Raw genomic sequence first — 19,407 nt, forward strand, 5'->3', positions numbered from 1 at the left:
TGTTTGTGGGTTTTTTTTGGAAGTGCCTACGCCATGCCAGACACTATTCTTGGTGCTTGGAATGCATCAAGAAGAGATCCCTGAGCTCAGGAAGTTAGTTGGGGTGAAGTGGAGGTGTGTTTGCAGCAAACAGTCAGCATAACAAGTACATGGCATGCTATGGGGAAAAGAGAGCAAGGTGACGAAGACCAGGCAGCGGGGAATGCGCGGCAATTCCGGATCAGGTGGTTGGGTCGGGCCCCACCCCTCGGGATGGGCAGACTTGGGTAGGGATTTGGAAGGGAGATGGGAATTGGCCATTGATTTGAAAGGTGGGAGTGTGCCCTGCACCTTTGAGGAAGAACAAAGAGGCCAACGTGGCTGGAGCAGAGTTGGGCAGGGGGAGGGGGGGCGGGGGGAAGGGGATGCTGCAGAGAAGCGGCACGGGGATTGGAGGAGGGAAAGAGAAGGCTTCCAGCTGTGGGAAGAGGGACTTGGAGCTGAACCTTGAAGGATCAGTATTCCTGGAATTCCTGGACGCAAGAAAAGTTGGGAGCATACACCGGCATGAGTTCTTCAGTTTCACTGGTGGCTGCGTGCATCCAAAGGTCCAGTGCTAAGGTTGGACGTTGGTGGAGGGCCTGGATGGACAGCCTTGGGGGCCCTCACCTTGCTCCTGGGCGACTTACCCAGCCATGGCATGCAGGATGGATTGATGGGCGGAAGGTAGTTAGAACAGAGAGTCTGTGGCTGAACCAGGGATGTGGCACTAGGAAAAGAAGAAGAGGGACTAGGGATGTGATATATCCTGAGGTCCTGAGGAGGGGAAGGGTGACGACAGGGTTTGAGACAAGCACATAGAAAAACAGATGAAAGGAGAGAAGATGATTCACTGACTTAGACATGGAGCTGTCTCCAATCTGGAGTTACCTGAGGCAACATTTCAAGCATTTGCCAACTTACTTCTGAGACTCTTCTGGGCAGCAGTAAGAACTTCAGCAGTTGTAACTGAGAGAAATTTTGAGTCACTCCGTTGTGAATCATTAGAGAGGATGGGACTGAGTGCTGGAAACTTTAAAGGGCATGGAGATTTTGCCTTAGGAAGGAAAGAGGAAGGAAATAGAAACAGGGTTTTAGAAATGTCTCAAAGGGAGCTGGGACACATGTAAAGAGGCTAAGAGTGGGAGGTCAAGAGGTACAGTTTACAAACTTAGGAATCAAAAATTCAAAATGGGGGCTTCCCTGGTGGCGCAGTGGTTGAGAGTCCGCCTGCCGATGCGGAGGACGCGGGTTCGTGCCCCGGTCCGGGAGGATCCCACGTGCCGCGGAGCGGCTGGGCCCGTGAGCCATGGCCGCTGAGCCTGCGCGTCCGGAGCCTGTGCTCCGCAACGGGAGAGGCCGCAACAGTGAGAGGCCCGCGTACCGCAAAAAAAAAAAAAAAAAAAAAAAAATCAAAATGGCACTGGCTCTTTGTGTAGAGAGAGGAAAGAAAAAAACCTTACAGTGATGGCAAATGGATGCTGCAGTATTTCTGTAAATCAAGAGTGGCAATTGTTAGTAGCAGAGCCTAGCAGTTACTTACAGCATAGGAAACATCATTTTCTTAGTTTATTGTGCAGTTTTGCGAATGTGAAAATAATTCAAGGGGATTACATTGGCTCACACCAGCCTTGGTGGGCCTGTGTATTTTTCCCATGAGACCTTGTTTTTCCCAAGTTCCTCAGCAGCACCCATTCTTTCATGCTAGTGCAGGAAGCTAGTAAGTGAGGTCAGGCAGCGTCTTCTCTCCTTGGGCTGAGATGTAAGTAAGGCTGAGGACGAACATGACAGTAATTAGAGTTAACACTCTTGTGCAGGTACTGTGTGCTGGGCACCATTCTAGAAACTTGTGTTACCTCAATCTCACATCTTACAAAGTGTCTTACAAAGTAAATGTTGTTGCTATTCCCATTATACAGGTGAGGAGACTGAGGCATGGATTGGTTCAAAATAACTTGCCCAGACATGACATTTGCTGTGTTGAGATTACCACGGGAGGGCATACGAAGAGTATAGTAGAGTGTAGTACTGAACGTACCAAGGAGAGAATGTTGGAAACCAAAGACAGTGCTTACGTGTGTGCATGTGTGGCGGAGGGGAGTCCTTAGATTTGGGGGATAAAATGAAGATGATAAGCCAGAGGGGGAATATTTTAGAATTTAATGAGGCAGAAATTGTTCTAATTCAAGGCTTCTGAAGGTCAAAATCTCCTCCCCCAGGGACGTCCCTGGTGGCCCAGTGGTTAAGAATCCATACGTCCACTGCAGGGGGCGCGGGTTCTATCCCTGGTTGGGGAATTAAGATCCCGCGTGCCTCGTGGCATGGCCAAAAAAAAAAAAAAAAAAAAATCTCCTCCCCCCATTGAAATTCTGTGAACTCTTTTCTTCTGTATTTACCTTCTCTCTACAGGTGTATTGAAGCAAAGCTGGATTCAACGGGGAAATTAAACAAAGTGACCAACATACCAGTTTCTAACTGCATTCGACTTGTAACTACAAGTTGCCAATTGACCCTCCTGGTCCCTGACTTGTCCCAGGGCCCTTGAACTTTGTGGCTAATTAGCTCTTCAAAATTGTGTCCACACATCTTTAGCACAGCAAACCTGTCCCTCAGAGTCTTTCTGAATTCCCTGGTGGAAACAACTTGAGCCTTTGCCACAATGTGTCTTTAGCCTATGTTCATGCTGGGTGACCCTCCTCCAGTTTTCAAGGCAGTGAAAACAGGCTTTGAATTTACCTCTTGCTGCCTCCACTTTAGCACCAGAGCTCATTTCAGCATTTGCTGCCTGGCTAAAATGACAAAGAAAACTCTTGCCTGGCAGCTGTCGAATGTTTGGGGCAACAGCTGGCCACTTGTGCATCCAATGGGAAAGTGCATGCATTCATGCTGGGAGACTGCCAGTGGAATGGAAATCGGTGAGTGCTCGAAGAATCTGGCTTGGGAGGACTTGTCCAGGAAGAGCAGGCTTGAAGAGCCTCTGTATTCCGTGAATGTTGTTTATAATTGGAAGCCTCTTCTGTGGAGTGGTTCTAACATGGGGAGTTTATTTTGAGCTATTTTTAGGAAATCTTTGGCTGGATCATGCACCATGTTGGGAGTTACTTCTGTGTCTAGCTAGGGTCTTACCATTTCCCTTGATCTCCTCTGACTTTTGCTTTAAGTTTCAGTATTTGGTTAAATATTCTAGGACTGATCGTATGCTAAGACATCTAACTAGAGAAGAAGGAACATGCCTTGCATTTGCAATAAAGACTGCTGGGCTTCCGTGGGAATTTTCCCTGGGGTTGATCATCTGGATTTCTTGCCTTTGGAAGAGTGGGGTGGTTGACAGGGGCTTTTTTTTTTTTTTTTGCGGTACGCGGGCCTCTCACCGTTGTGGCCTCTCCCGTTGTGGAACACAGGCTCCGGACGCACAGGCTCAGCACCCATGGCTCACGGGCCCAGCCGCTCCGTGGCACGTGGGATCCTCCTGGACCGGGGCACAAACCCGTGTCCCCTGCATCGGCAGGCAGACTCTCAACCACTGCGTCACCAGGGAAGCCCTACAGGGGCTTTTAAGTGTGGGGAGAGTCAGGTTTCTCGTGTGTGAAGTGTCCTTGAGATGGAGGTCGGTAGGAGGAGGAACCCTTCCGGAAAGGTGCACCAGGAATGTTTGCATCACAATGATGCTGTCTTTCTTCTGAGCTGTTGGAAGTTGTATCACAGTGGTATGCATCCTGCCATTTGAGAAGGATGGGCCTTTAGGATGCAGCCTTGGAGCACTCTTTCAGTGTGTGAACCTCGTGCCTCTACATCAGTGTATCTGTCTTTGGTTTGTTCTAGAGATTCTGAGACCTGTAAACTTGTAATTCTCGTGTGGCACTTAGGCATCTGGAGCCCTGCTGTAGATGACTGTCTCCCACACTCAAGGTGTAGGGGGATGTGGAGTCCCGTTGACCATTCAGGTGTGGAGCAATGCCTCTGGCTGGGTGGACATCATTTCCCACAATGCTGGAGCAAGGGTTTCTGGGTATTTGGCACATCCCAAGCTTCATGACCAAATAGAGGCTGGAGCTGGGCAGCCACCGTCTGTTTCTGGACAGGCTGGGTCACATACCAGTGGGAGGATGTGTACCACTTAGCCTGCTTAACCGCTGTGGAAACCAGGTGGAGCTGGCTTGGATCACAGATCCGGGAGCATTCTCCAGTGGCTACGCTCCCAAAGTGTGCCAGCTCCGCTGGGGCCAGCAGGCCTCTTAACCTGGAGTAATCACTTCTTTGCTCGATTTAATGGTCGTCCCAGAGTTGAATACACACAGCCTGGGCCATTGCAGGTTTGCAGTGTCAGTTGACATGAGCACGTGTTCAAGTCTGACAAAGAGGTGAGTGTCTATTGAGGCCTCAACTCTTAGTTGCAGTAGAGACATCAAGGCATTCTGTAGGAGTTCATGGTTTGTGGGCATGTAGTAGACTGTTAAGAGACATGCCTGTCCAGTGTCTGCCTCTGTTTCCCTCATCTTCTTTTTCATCTTCTCCTTCTCCTTCCGTCCACTTTTGAGTCTGAGCTCTTTGCTGGGAAACTCAAGGCATATAGATGCACAGTCACTCAGTTGTGCTGGGAAAACCTAGAAGGGGCACTGTTGAAAAACAGAAGGGAAGGCATGGAGTTGACTATTGAGACAGGAGCCAGTCAGGTGCTCCCTGCGGCTGAGCCATGGGGCCATCTTGTCCAGTGGAAAAGGTCGTTGGAGGCATGGGCTCCAACCTCCAATCTGCCACCTGCCACACTTGTGACTTTCTAAACCTCAGCATCTCCATGCATCCACCAAGGGGATGGTTTGGCAAGGTTCCTTCCTGTTCCAGAGCTCTGGGAATTACAAGATGCCTGGAATTAATTTCTCCTTTTTGTTCTGAAGTCTTTCTCTTATGACCTAGAGAGGATACCTGTGTAGCTGATCTTACAGAGGAGCAGCTCATCTCTTTTCATTTTTGAGGCGAGTTTATAGCTGGTTTTGTCACTTCTTCCAGAGAAGGACTGAGGCATGTGAAAATGAATCCAGATGTTGGTGAGAATCACACAAACTCCGCATCTCCCACCACCCATGGTTATCTTGAATAATCACTGATGGCCAAATTTACTTATTAGATCAAAAGGGATATGTATGGTAAATGTCCTTGCCAGAGAGAAATGTGGGTTGGTAACAGCACTCTCCTGTTTGTATAGAGGACTTTGACCTACTAGATCTGGGTCCTTGATGACCATTGGTGGAGGGTAACAGGCAGGACAGCAGATGGCCAAGTGACAGAATCAGTAGTCACACGGTCTGCATCTGAGCCGCATCCATGGTTTCTTTGACACTCTTGAGTCCCTCTACATCCCAGGGACCTAAACTGCATCGCAAATGTCGTTGGTCCTTAGAAACTCGCTTAACCACTTCCTGCTACTATGTCCCTTCTTACCTCCTCCTTGTTTTTTCTTTTCTTTTTTCAAATTTTTTTTTTACTGTTCTTTTAAAATTAATTAATTAATTTATTTATTTTTGGCTGTGTTGGGTCTTCGTTTCTGTGCGAGGGCTTTCTCTAGTTGCAGCAAGTGGAGGGCCACTCTTCATTGCGGTGCGCGGGCCTCTCACTGTTGCGGCCTCTCTTGTTGTGGAACACAGGCTCCAGATGCGCAGGCTCAGTAGTTGTGGCTCACGGGCCCAGTTGCTCCACGGCATGTGGGATCTTCCCAGACCAGGGCTCGAACCCGTGTCCCCTGCAGTGGCAGGCAGATTCTCAACCACTGCGCCACCAGGGAAGCCCCTCTTTTTTTTTTTAAATAAACTTTTTATTTTAGAACAGCTTTAGAATTACATAAACATTGCAAAGATAGTAGAAAGGGTTCCCATATACCACACACCCAGTTAACCTTGAGCTCTTGGCCGAGGTGGTATTTGCCAGGTTTTTCCACTGTCAAATTTCTACCCTTTGCACACTGTACTCCTTGTTGTGTGTTTTTGTGTTTTTTGAAGGTGTACAATGTGATGATTTAATATATGTATATAATGTTAAATGATTACCAAAATCAAATTAATTAACATATCCATCACTCACATAATTACCCCTTCCTCCCTCCCTCCCTTCCTTCCTTTATCTCTCTCTCTCTTTCTTTCTTTTGTGGTGAGAACACTTACGATCTACTTTCCTAGCAAATTTCAAGGATACAACATGGTATCATTAACTAGAGTCATCAGGCTATATATCAGATCCGCAGAACTTGTTATAATAACTAAAAGTTTGTAACCTTCACCAATGTCTCCCCATTTCTCCGGGCCCTCACCCTCTGGCAACCACCATTCTACCCTCTGGTTCTGTGAGTTTTACATTTTTACGTTCCACATAGAAGTCAATCATACAGTATTTGTCTTTCTGTGTCTCCTTTGCTTGTTTTCATGTCTGGCTATGCCCATTTTAAGTTGCTCACTTAGGACCTATTCATGACGCACGTGAACTCTGAGGGCCCTAATTTAGAATTGACCAGGTGAGATGTGCGGAGACGTGGGCACAGCACCTGTCTGGGCCTCGTGCAGGGTGATATTAGTATGTGGCTTGTCTCATTCTGCCTATGCTGCCATTGCCTCTCATCAAAGATTTGAACGTAAAGCATTGATTTATATGGCAATCAGAATAGCCCGTTAGTTTTTACATTTTCAAGCCATAATTAACTATGTATGAGACTAAAGGCTTAACAAGAGGTCAAGCCCCCAAACCACATATTACTTTGCTGTCTCTTCCTATGTCAGACTCACATTCCGATTCTCTCCCTTTGAGAAAAACCAGTCTAATTTCTTATCCATGAGACTGTCGAGCTGTGCTGTCTAGTCCTGCTGTCATTTTCCTCCCTTGATGACTACCATTATTTAATCATTGTTTATGGAAATGCCTTTAGCACTTCAGAGCAATTAAGATTCTGATTTAAGAACAGATCTGCCCGTCCCGGAAATGTTCAACACGCAAGCAGGCGCAGCGCTTTGGAGGTTCCAAATGTTTTTAAACTGGGAATTGATACCCGCCACATCCTGGCAGTGCCCCAAGCTGTCCCTTGGCCCAGGGGCGGTGAGTAGCTTGCTTCGGGCTCCTAGCATCCCAGCTTTGAAAGGGCAAGGTAATTGGAGAGCCTGCATGGGAGCTGTGAGCCCCACAGACTTTTTTAGCTCAATGTGAGAAGTGAGAAGCTGCTTGTTTTCAAGAAGCAAAGCTCATTGGAGCCTGAGGACTCTTCCCTGCTCCTGGGCTGTGGGTCCTTGCTGGGTGAGTGGGTGAGGTAGCACCCTAGTTTCCTTGTTAGTCACCAGATTATAGAATAGACCCCTAACTAGGCCCTTCGTTAAAAAAAAAAAAAAAGTTATCAGTAAAGACTTCATTATCCCTTGGAACCCCCTACTTCTGGAATAACTCATCAGTCTTGCAGAATATCCTAGAGCTCCAGGCATGCTGACGAGGGGGAGGGTGCAGAGCTCACTCAGCAGGGCAGTGGGAGCATCTCAGTAGCTGATTTGCCAATTACCTAAAAGTCAGATAATTGATAAGTTTTCTGAAATCTTGCTTGCTTTTTGAAAAATGTTTCTTGAACATTCCAAATTGTTGGCATTCATACCGGGGCAGCTTCATGGTTTTCCTGAGCTGCTCTGCGGGCAAGTTGGGTTTGTGCGGGTCAGGGGGGTGAGGAGTAATTCGTCCAGGAGAGGCTGGGAGCAGTGATGCCCTGTGGGTTGCCTGCAGCTACACGGCCCCTGGCTGGACCGACAGAAGCCCCTGGGTTACTTCTCTGCATGATGCATGTCTTCTTTTTTCTCCCTTTCGGCTCCCAAGGATGTTAATGCGGGCGAGGGTAGCGAGTTTGCCGACAGTGGGATCGAAGGGGCCACCACCGACACGGACCTCCTGTCCAGGCGATCCAATGCCACCAACTCCAGCTACTCACCCCCCACCGGCCGCGCCTTTGTGGGCAGCGACAGCGGCAGCAGCTCCACCGGGGACGCAGCCCGCCAGGGGGTGTACGAGAATTTCCGACGGGAGCTGGAGATGAGCACCACCAACAGTGAGAGCCTGGAGGAGGCCGGCTCGGCGCACAGCGACGAGCAGAGCAGCGGTACCCTGAGCTCCCCGGGCCAGTCCGATATCCTGCTCACGGCCGCTCAGGGCACGGTGCGTAAGGCCGGAGCCCTGGCAGTCAAGAACTTCCTGGTGCACAAGAAGAACAAGAAGGTGGAGTCGGCCACACGGAGGAAGTGGAAGCACTACTGGGTGTCCTTGAAAGGTGAGAGAGGGAGCATCCTTCCTTCAGTGCTGGGTACATCCTGTGCTCCGTGGTGCACCTGTGCAAATGATGTTTTTCAATTACATGGAACTTCTATTTCATGCTAATTTCAAAACTTATTTTGTGGTGGTGAGAATACTTAACGTGAGATCTCCCTTCTTAGCATATTTTTGGGTGTACGTTACGGTATTGTTGACTAAGGCACGCAGTCGTACAGCACACCTAGAACATAATCATCTTATCTAGCTGAAACTTTGTCCCTTGATGAGTCACTCCCCATTTTCCTTCTCCACCAATGTTTTATTTTCTTTACTGTTTCACAGTTAAGCTATTGGAGCCTCTCGTCTAGTTTTCGCATATCTACAGCTGGTTCTCCTGACAGTTTGAAAGGCTTGAGTTCTAAAAGAATATTTTTTTGGAATCATTCCAAAACATGTGCCTCCCGAAGTGACTGGTTTGGAGGGAAAAATCACTGGTTTGAATCTTATAAAATTGTCATTTGGGGGGTAAAAAATGATGGAATATTGCTAATTTCATGGGGCTCAACCCAGTGCTTAATGGAATGTCTGAGCCATCTATGTTTGTGAAAAAGTCACTGTTTTATGGTCAGACTTTGCATATTTGAGTGTGTGTGTATATATATAGATATATATCTATATACATGTATATCTATCTATATACAATGGTATATCTGTATACCATCGTCTGTCTTTTCATTAGTAAGCATAATACATTTATGTCTTGCTATTCATTATCGCTTTACACACACTTTAGAAGTATGTATATGTATTTTTGCACATCTGCATATATCTTGCTAGTGTAGAAATTGTAACACGTTTGTGAGCTCTGTGTCTTAAAAAGAAAAACACTTCTCAAGACCGCTTAGAATCTTTGACACAAGATGGATTTGAAGCAGGGTTAGTACACGGCAGGATAGGTTAGACAGGTTAATAAGCATGAAGGATGGGTCTAGGAGGAAGAAGCCTGGGCTCAGCTGGTGCGGTGCACCCATGACTCCATCTGACCCTGGATTTCACCAACTGTGGCTGGTGTAGAACAGCCAATCCTAGAGGCATGGAACAGCCTAGAGCTCTGTGCAGTGGTGTAAACCCCCCAGGGACATGCAGGGTTTGGGTGGGCCCCATTACTAATGCTGCCAGCAGTTGCTTCAGTACCTGGTGAAACAGAAAGGGAGCATGTTAATTAGACTGTAGGTCTTGCTGCATGTCACTGAGACCCACAATGACAGTGCCTCAAGCAAGACAGAACTTTATTTCCCTTCCACCTAGCAGAGGTGGAGCGTCTAAGAGTGATGGGCTGACTCTTTGCTGTTAAGTCATCCAGAAGCCAGAATTCCTTTTGTCGTTGCTTAACTGTCCCTAGAGCATTGTGTTAGTCTGAATGATTAGGATAGCTCACCAGCGGGTCCAGGTTCCAGCGGAAAAATGGGAGAAGTGGAGGGTGTATCCCTCTGCACTGAGGGTACAACCTGGAAATTGCCTGCATCTCTTCTGCTTCCATCGCATTGGCCACAAATGAGTCCAGCCTAGCTGCAAGGGAGGCAGGGATGGGCCCAGCTGAGCACTGGGGTTTCTATTACTGCAGAGGAAAGGGGGTTGTGTGTTTTAGGGAAAAACCAACTGTCCCATAGAGGAGTTTTTCCTCTTGACAGCCAGTGCAGGGTAGCTTCCCCTACTGCCAAGAGCCTGTGTGTCTAATGTTGCTGCATGTTTAGGGTGGGATGCTATCTTTCTCTTCATGTCTAGCTTTTAAGACTTGCTGGGTTATTTCATCTTGTTGCTCCACTTCCAAGGATGTCTCAGGAAGAGTCAGGTTCTTTCTAATATCCTTTTCTCATTTGGAAAGTCTACCTTAGTGGTTTCAAAGTTTGAATAGATGTGGAGTTCTGGCAGCCATAGTATGTTCTGTGGAAAAATCACAGGAATTACTGATATTAAGCTTTAAATTTTATTTTCTATACTAAATCAGATACCATAATATAGTCTATATAAAGTGTATATGAAATTTTGAACACACATGTGAAATAAGAATATTGAATTTGAGCAAATTCTATCAGTTTACACATACGCACAACACACTTTGCTTTTAGTTTTCCATCGTGAATTGGGAAAAGTGTATTTGATGTCATGGTTCTGCTTGTGAAACACAGGTGTTCATTCTGTGGGAGCATTTTGGAGAACTGCTACTGTTTTTTTTCACACGGGACCTGCCTTGGCTTAATTTAGAGGCACTACAGGGTCATGTCTGAGGGGCCCTGCTCTCTGCTCCTCCCCTAAATGTCCACACCGCTGGACGCTGCAACCTCTGTTCCCTTCAGCAGCCCATCTTATTGTTCACTTTGTTAACTAATGCTGAGTTGTTAACAACATGATTAGAAGACCACCTGCAGTCCCGGTCACCTGAGATGCTTCCTGGGTTATATCCATACCTGCTGAATCTCACAGTTTGGAGGTGGGGCCCTGTATTAGTCCCTGTACTAGAGCTGCTATAACAAAGTACCATAGACTGGGTGGCTTAAACCAAAGAGCTTTATTTTCTCACAGTCCTGGAGCCTAGAAGTCTCAGATCAAGGTGTCCTCAGGTTTGGTGTTTTCTGAGGCCTCGCTCCTGGGCTTGCAAATGGCCGTCTTCTTCTAGTATCTTCACGTCCTCCCTCTGTACCTGTCTATGTCCAAATCCCCTCTTCTTATAAGGACATCGGTCATATTGGATTAGGGCCCACCCTTATGACCTCGTTTAATTTGAATGACCTCTGTAAAGACCTTATCTCCAAATACAGCCATATTCGGAGGCCCTGGGTTAGGACTTCGGCATAGGAACTTGGGGGGATATAATTCAGCCCATGACAGGCCCGGAATTTGTGGTTTAAACAGGCTTCCCAGGTGATTCTTACACTAAAGATGAGAATAACACCGTTAGTGGCGTAGAATAAAAATGATTAGGTGATTTTTTACTTGGCATGTGGAAGCGGGGGCTGTTTTGTTTCTGCTGTTCCTTTAGAGAATAAATGATCAAGGAAGGCAAGGTGTGGGTGCTCAGCTCACACACCCATTGGAGGAGGGAGGCTTCACTTTCTTGGTGACCCAGATCTGAGTGACGCCGTCTGTCAGGATCCAGGCCCAGAGCACAGAGCTGCCGAGTCCTTTGCTTCTTGCTCCTGACAGGTCCCATTATACATCGACAGACCTGGGCTTGTCCTTGCCACTCAGAGGCAGGCTTGCTGCTGACTTGGGCTTGGATATGGAGAAATCAAAAGCAGAGTACCTGGGAACCGTAGGCTAGAAAATTCTCCTAAGCTTCTTTCACTTTCGACAGAATAATTAATTTTACGAAAAAAGGTTTGATTTAGAATTAATCTCTGGAGTGTCTCCATCCACAACTGAAAAGCATACAGATTATGTTCAAGTGAAGATGAAGGTAAATGGACCTGTTACCAGGGACCACATGGTTCCCAGATTTGCTGCTTCTCATTAATCTTAAAATTGGAACATGGAGGGCTTCCCTGGTGGCGCAGTGGTTGGGAGTCCGCCTGCCGATGCGGGGGACGCGGGTTTGTGCCCCGGTCTGGGAGGATCCCACGTGGCGCGGAGCGGCTGGGCCCGTGAGCCGTGGCCGCTGAGCCTGCATGTCCGGAGCCTGTGCTCCGCAACGGGAGAGGCCACAACAGTGAGAGCCCCGCGTACAGCAAAACAAGAAAGAAAAAAAAGGAACATGTAGATAATTGAGTACAAGCTGATTTTTAACCACCCACTGTCATGGGTGATTGTAAACCAACTTTGAAAAATTATGAAAACATCAATTTGGGAAGACATAAGATGTTCAATGTGATGTGTGGATGCCCCGTATCCATTATCTATAGGCTTCAGTCTCTGTTCTCAAACTATGGTAAAGCTGTGTTGCTCTTTTTCTGTTACGGATTTGTTCATCATTAGCGTAATATTAGTCCTCAGGATTATTTAGAGCAGGGTTTCTCAACAGAAGGCCTACTGACATTTTCTGGATAATTCTTTGTCATGAGGCCTGTCCTGGGCATCGTAGGATGTTTAGCAATATCCCTGTCCGCTACTCGCCTCCTTCTGTTCCCCGCCCCCAAGTTGTGACGGCCAAAAATGTCTCCCGACTTCACCAAATGTCCCTCATTCAGCAAGACTGCCCCACCTCAGGAGCCTCGGATTTGGAGGAAAAGGGCCTCCCCTTTCCACTTCTTTTCTTTTTGTGTCTCTGAATCTGTGTTAGCTTAAGACATGGAAAGAGGAGGTATAGATGATTCCGAACGTGACCTCTATGTTCCTGTAAAAACTTGAGATCTTCAAAATAACAGGAATTGTAAGAAAAACAGGGTTGGGGCAGAACACTTCGTAAGTATATAATTAAATTATATGTAAGCAACTTATTACTACAAAACTTAAAGAAATAGAAAACAAAACCCTACTAAAATTCCTCTCATAACATTCCTAATTTCCAACAAGAAATATCACAGAAAACGTACAACCTTAAGAAAAAAATGTGACTATAACTTGAATGGATTAGAGGAAGACTTGAAACTCCTGAATTATGGAGACAAGGACAATAGTTATGAAACCATGAAATTCAGGAACACCGTGCAATAGACTTTTAGGCAGAGCTCACGGTCAGGCTGTACCAAGGCAAACACTGTGAAACGCGTGGGCCTCGCGTGCCTGCGTGCTGCGTGCGTCTGTGCTGGGGGACCTTAAATCCAGCAGCTGTTGCATGCTCCTGTGAACTATTACGGGCTGGGAAAAATCGCCTTTGCACTCATGTGACTTTTCCATTGATGCCCATCGTTCTACGTTGTCAGTTACAAATTTGCTTTACAGAGGTTCATACTGCAGGCGAGTAGATTGTACTTGGAAGTCTTTGTGATTCACATAAACGGTGGCCCTTGCTTGTGGTAAGGAAGATGTTGAAGACGGACCAGGTGGCTTATGTTGAAGTTAAAGAGTCAGAAAGCTGGGCCCAGGTTTCCCCTGAAATGATGACTTGAGAGCAAGTGCTCAGTGAGTAATTACGAATAAAGTGCGCCTCACATGTAGGCCATGACGGAGGGCATCTATTGAACCCACCTTGCCACAAATGTAGGAAAGGTTTCTATTGCTCCTGTCTCATTTAGTTTCACAGTATAATTAAGTGTGGACCAAGCCTCTGGCCTCCCCCAGGCCTTCATATGTGTGCCATGTGTTTCCTCTTCCGGGAGGAGCGAGGACATGGCTGATCTCTAGCAAAACATTTTATAGAAAAGATCTGAGACTAAAAGTCTGTCATTTCGTTCCTTATCCTGAAAGCACCTAAAGCCAGTGTTATATTTTGTTTTCTCCAAGGGCATAGTCAAAAAACCCAATAAATTGTGTTCTCTGGTTGCATATCCTGTGAGACATATTGGGAGGGACTCCAGTGGGACAGAACTGGTGCCGGTCCTCACTCAGCGGTGCTTGCTCTTCAGGCCTGAGGAGCTGAATTTACAGCCACCACTGGCCAGAGGAGCCATCAGACCCCCGTACGCCTGTGAGGATATCTGTCACATTCTAAAACAGGAAGTAAGATCTTAAAGAACTTGAGGGCATGAATGACGAAACTGTGATTTAAGAGTCTTAACATTGTAAATCAACTATACTTCAATTAAAAAACAAAAAGTCTCTGCCCAAGCCCATCCAAGACTTAGTACAAGCATGGCCCCATTTTCTTTACTTCCTAGGTTTCACACTCATTTCCAGCCCTTTCCTGGTAACAGGGCACAAGCAACAGTTTCCACTACAGACTTTTTTGTTGCATGAGCACCAAATACTCACACGGACCCCCATTCTGTTTCCTCAGGGTGCACACTCTTTTTCTACGAGAGCGATGGTAGGTCTGGAATAGACCACAACAGCATCCCCAAGCATGCCGTCTGGGTGGAGAACAGCATCGTGCAGGCCGTGCCTGAGCACCCCAAGAAGGACTTCGTCTTCTGCCTCAGCAATTCCCTGGGTGATGCCTTCCTTTTTCAGGTTCGTTGGGCTCCTCCTTTGCAGAGCATTTCAAATCTCTTACCAGATACCTCCGTCTCCTGCCCATGTACCTCACCCTGTTTTCCTTTGAGTGGTGGGTTCTATCTTTTGCACGTTATAGGAACAAAAACGATGAATGACAAAATAAATGTCTATACTGAGTTCCAGGAATGATTGAACTCACCCAGAGGCCTCCACAGTGAAGCCCGAGGAGGGGTGTGGGTTGAAGGATTTTTCACTGTAGTCTTGATATCATTTGTGTAGCACTTTAGAGAAAGGATCATGAATTCCTTAATTTAGACATGATTTGCACTGTCACAATTTTTCATCATAATATGTTCTCTTCTAATATTACTCATAAAGTAAAATCATGACATCCCAGAAATGACTAGCTATACCCAACCAGTTTTTCTTCCTCATCTTTTCAGAAACTTCAGAATGAAAGTTCTTGAAGTTTGATGGTTAATTGTATTAAAAAATACCAACCTGCTTCTCACTTCAGGGTTAACATTTGCTTCTATAGGGAATCCTTTGAGTTTGGTCAGTTGTGATACACTTTTTGTGGTGTTAATTAGGCTTTCTTCATTTATTCCCACAATACAGGAATTCCTCAAGCCTTTATTCCATGCTTCCTATGTGCTATGCACAGTGATGTTGAGAATACCAAGAAGATATTTTGATACAGTTTCTACACTTAAAAGTGTTCACATGTAATATGGGAGACAGACATTGGAATGAATTGATCTTTATGATGTGGTAAACCTTGACAGTGAATGGTAGAGTAGGGATGAACTGAATGAAATTGACAGTGAGGATATTCCATGCCACAGAGAGAGTTGCAATAAAGGCATGGCAGAGAGTAATAGGTTATTTCACCATGTTTCTGGGTTTGTCCCCTATAGTTATTTCCATTTGGGCAATTAAAGTAAGGAATATAAAGTAGTAACTTTGTGAACAATCAAAAAGCATGTAGTTTTTCTCTTTTAATCTATGATGTAAAACACACATAAGGAAGAGTGCACAAACATATATTTATTGCTCAATGAAGTGTCACAAAGTAACCACCACCCAGGCCAAGAAACAGAAGGTTCTGGCACCCTGCAACCTTACATGAATCCATTCAGCTTACTGGTTGAATAGAGTGAACATGTATTATATTATCTAAGCCAGAACACTTTTGTTCATCTGGGAATGTCTTCATTTCGCCTTCATTTTTGAAGATAGTTTTGCTGGATATAGAATTCTTGATTGACAGTCTTATTTCAGTGCTTTGAAAATGTCACTGTATTGCCATCTGGCCCTCATAGATTCTAATGAGAAATCACCTGTTAATCTTAAGAGGATACCTTTTATAGATAAGTTGCTTTGTTCTTGCTACTTTGGGGGTTTTATATTTGTCTTTAAATAGTTTGATTATGATATGTTTAAATATTGATTTCTTTCAGTTTATTATACCTGGAATTCATTGAGTTTCTTGGATGTACTGATGTATATACGTGTTTGAATCACATTTGGAAAATTTTCAACTGTTACTTTTTCAAATAATCTTCCTGCTCGTGTCTCTTCTCTCTTCTCCTTCTGGGACACCTATTATGTTTAAGTTAGTATGCTTGATTGTGTCTCATAGATCTCTGAGACTCTGTTCATCTTTCTGAATTCTGTTTTTGTTTTGTTTCTTAGACTGGATAGTCTCAGTTGACCTACTTCAAGTTCACTGATTCTTTTTTTTTGCCAGTTCAAATCTGCTCTTGAGCCCCTCTGTTGATTTTTTCACTCCATTTATTCTACATTTTAACTTTAGAATTTGTATTTGGTTCTTTTTAAAAGAAAATAATTTTTATTTCACTACTGATATTCTCTAATGATTGGAGAGATTACCTTAAGTGCCCAGAAGTAATAAATGTCTTACTCTTTCCCAAGGACCTCTGTATGTACCTCTTTAACACTTAGGCAGTTAGTTTACAGCTCTGCCGTAGTCTTCACCTCTGCTTGCACAGAGCCTCAAGATCAGCCTGAGGGGTGAGCACAGGGCCTTCTCAGGGTTTTCTGAGCATGTGTACAGTTCTGTGCATGTATGTGACCTTGTAAATTCTGAGGACTATGGATATCTTACTCCCCAGCTTTTCCTAAAGTTTCTCAGTCAACTCTTTCTTGCCCCAGCTGTTACCACAACCTTAGGCAACTGTGATATTAAACAGTTGTCACTGATTGCTTTTTACAAACAGGCCTGGAGTAAAGGGTTGTGTACATGAATGAGTTCTGAGTCAAGTCCAATAGCTACAAGCCCTGTGAATGGGGATTTCTTATGCAGTATTAAACAGGTCAGATAATGACTTTTCTGAGAATGGTGTTTTGGGGGAGCTCCAAACCCATTCTGCCCCCTTCAGTGGCTGTGTTTTTTGTTTTTTGTTTTTTGCGGTACGCGGGCCTCTCACCATTGTGGCCTCTCCCGTTGCGGAGCACAGGCTCTGGACGCGCAGGCTCAGCGGCCATGGCTCACGGGCCCAGCCGCTCCACAGCATGTGGGATCTTCCCAGACCGGGGCACGAACCCGTGTCCCCTGCATCGGCAGGCGGACTCTCAACCACTGCGCCACCAGGGAAGCCCCTTCAGTGGCTGTTTGACTGCTGGTTTTCAACATGAATGTGGAGATAGAGAGATGATGATGAGAATAGTGCATTAAGATACGCTTCTACTTAATATTGTTACTGAGATTCAGCCTTTTTTTTTTTTTTCCAATAAATGCACCTCAAGTCACAAGACTTAATTTCCAGAGTTCTGAAAAAGTCCATCTTGACAATTTTTGCCAGTGTTGTTATTGCTTTTATGGAGGATCATCTTTTTGAGGTTCTTATTCTCCCATTGCTTCTGATGGACTCATGAGGACACTTTAGAGACTAGACAATTTTAAGCGTTATAGCAGCACTATTCACAATTACGCCAGGATAATAGGCATAAGTTTCAATAGTCCTAGGCTAACTGGGATGTATGACAACCTTTCCATATGTACATTTGAGTTGACCCCAGTTTGTAGGGATCCTGAGCTGTATTGCTATGAGTATTCATTCTTCTATCTATGTTCAGGATACATTTGTCCACATTTCTTTTCGTACATACCTAGGACTGGCATTGCTGGGTCATGGGATATATGCACACATTCAAGTCTGCTAGATACTGTCAGTTTCCAAAATTACTGAAATAATTTATGCTCCCATCAGCAGCCTAGGAGAATTCCAGTTCTTCCTCATCCTTGTCCACACGTGTTACTGTCAGATCTTTTTTAAAAAACTATTAGTGTGAAGTTGAGCACATTTTTATGGGTTTAATGACTACTTCAATATCATCTTCTGTGAAGTTTTTATTTCAGTCTCCTGCCTCTTTTTCCATTTAGTCGTCTTTCTTCTCTTGATGATTCGTAGCAGTTTTTTACATATTTTGTATCTCATCTCTTTGTTGATTATATGCATTGCAGATATCCTTTTCCATTAGGTGGCTAGCCTTCTACTCTCTTAAAGTTATTCTTTGTTAGACCAAAACTTTTAGATTTTAATGTAGTCTCATTTCTCAAGTCTTCCCTAATGGGTAGCGCTTTGTGTATCCTATTAAAAAAATCTACATGCTCTGTCTCCTGAAAATATTCCTCTATATAACTTATAAACCATTGTGTTTCCAAATCTAGCATACCTTTTTATTAATTAATGGGATATCTTGCCAATGAGGAAATGCCTAACTACTCTAACAATAATAACATTATTATGATATCAGCAGTTATCTTTTACTGCGCCCTTATTGTATGCCACCGCCTTGAAAGTGTTTAACAATGTGAATCCACTTAATTCTTCCGGAAATCAGTGAGTTAGATTGTGTATCCATATTTTGACTAATTGATGTGGCTTGTGTACCCCCTTCTGTGAAGCTAAGGCTTACAAAGGCTAATGATTGGATGTCAAGTCACAGTTACTGAGCATTGGGGCTGGATTCAAACCAAGCCTCTCTTTCGCTGAAGCCCCTTATTGTCTAAGTATATTATTTATCCCAATACTGTTATTACTTAACCCTAAGAAGAACATGGGCAAGAATCAGTGATTACAGTAAAAAGTGACTTTTTCTCATTCTTAGAATTAAGCCACTCATTGGGAATATTTCAAAACTGTAACTTGATTTTGGCCATTCTTGCCTCATTATACAGGTTAGATGATAATCTCATTGATTTCAGGATACTCTCTTTTTTACCTGGACACCCATGATGTGAATTCCTTTTGAAAGGACTTGCCTGGCCATAAAATTGCTAATAGAATCTGAATACCCATTAGGTCACATTGAATAAAATTCTTCTGTGGCAACATAGGACCTTATTCATGAAAACCTCTGTGTCCTCTTGTTTCGGTGAAATTTTTATGCTACTTACGTGGGATAGAGCACAAAATGAACCTTTTCAGAGGAAATTACTGCTCTTTGGGATCCATGAGGGCATTTTCTACCTTCTACTTATTGTAATCCACATGACTCTGGAGGGGCTGAATTTGAAAGGAACCTGTGTGTGTAGGGGGTGAGGCGAAAGCGAGGGAGATCAAGCACGATTATGGAAATAATTTGAAGGTTATTCCAGCCCCAGGGCTCAGTTCAGTGCACACAGTTTCCAGAGCTCGTATGCTTCTGATCTGATGCTGTTATTCAGGTTCGCGCATGGAAAGGAGATTCATGTTACCAGCAGAAGTAGAAAAGGGGTTTTGTGTGCCGGATGGGGGTGGGAATGGGCATGAATGTTAGAGCAGCTTCTATAGAGGAAGTGCTACCCTGTCTGCAAAGGGAGGCTATAGCTCCTGCATTTAAACTATTTTAATTAGCGTTCTTCCCTCCAACTGGAAGCCAGAAATAGCACCCATCACCTACAAAGTACCGTTTCCTCTCGGCCCTCTCTTCATCCATTACGGGAGGATGTTACATACAATTCCAAAAAGCTCAGTGACTTTTATGGTAACATATCCTAATATGTTTTAAATTCCTATGTTAAATGCCTTGGGAACATAGTTAGCAGGCAGAGTAAGAATGATGCCTGATTGGGTAGAAAAGCATATGCAA

General features: G+C 44.9%; 1 protein-coding gene across 3 annotated transcripts in view; it reads left to right on the forward strand.

The window, feature by feature from the left end:
* TIAM1 (TIAM Rac1 associated GEF 1) overlaps positions 1 to 19,407 on the forward strand; it is a gene marked incomplete at both ends in the record, with an annotated part of 133,378 nt that overhangs the window by 8,998 nt on the left and 104,973 nt on the right. For all 3 annotated transcript variants that reach the window (XM_082839544.1, XM_082839545.1, XM_082839546.1), the window contains 2 exons: positions 7,852 to 8,299; positions 14,153 to 14,325. In XM_082839544.1, the coding sequence (XP_082695670.1) occupies positions 7,852 to 8,299; positions 14,153 to 14,325 (621 nt within the window). The remainder of the gene's footprint in view (positions 1 to 7,851; positions 8,300 to 14,152; positions 14,326 to 19,407) is intronic.

This window comes from Leucopleurus acutus (genome assembly GCF_964270905.1).
Source record: "Leucopleurus acutus genome assembly, chromosome: 5".
Taxonomy (NCBI): domain Eukaryota; kingdom Metazoa; phylum Chordata; class Mammalia; order Artiodactyla; family Delphinidae; genus Leucopleurus; species Leucopleurus acutus.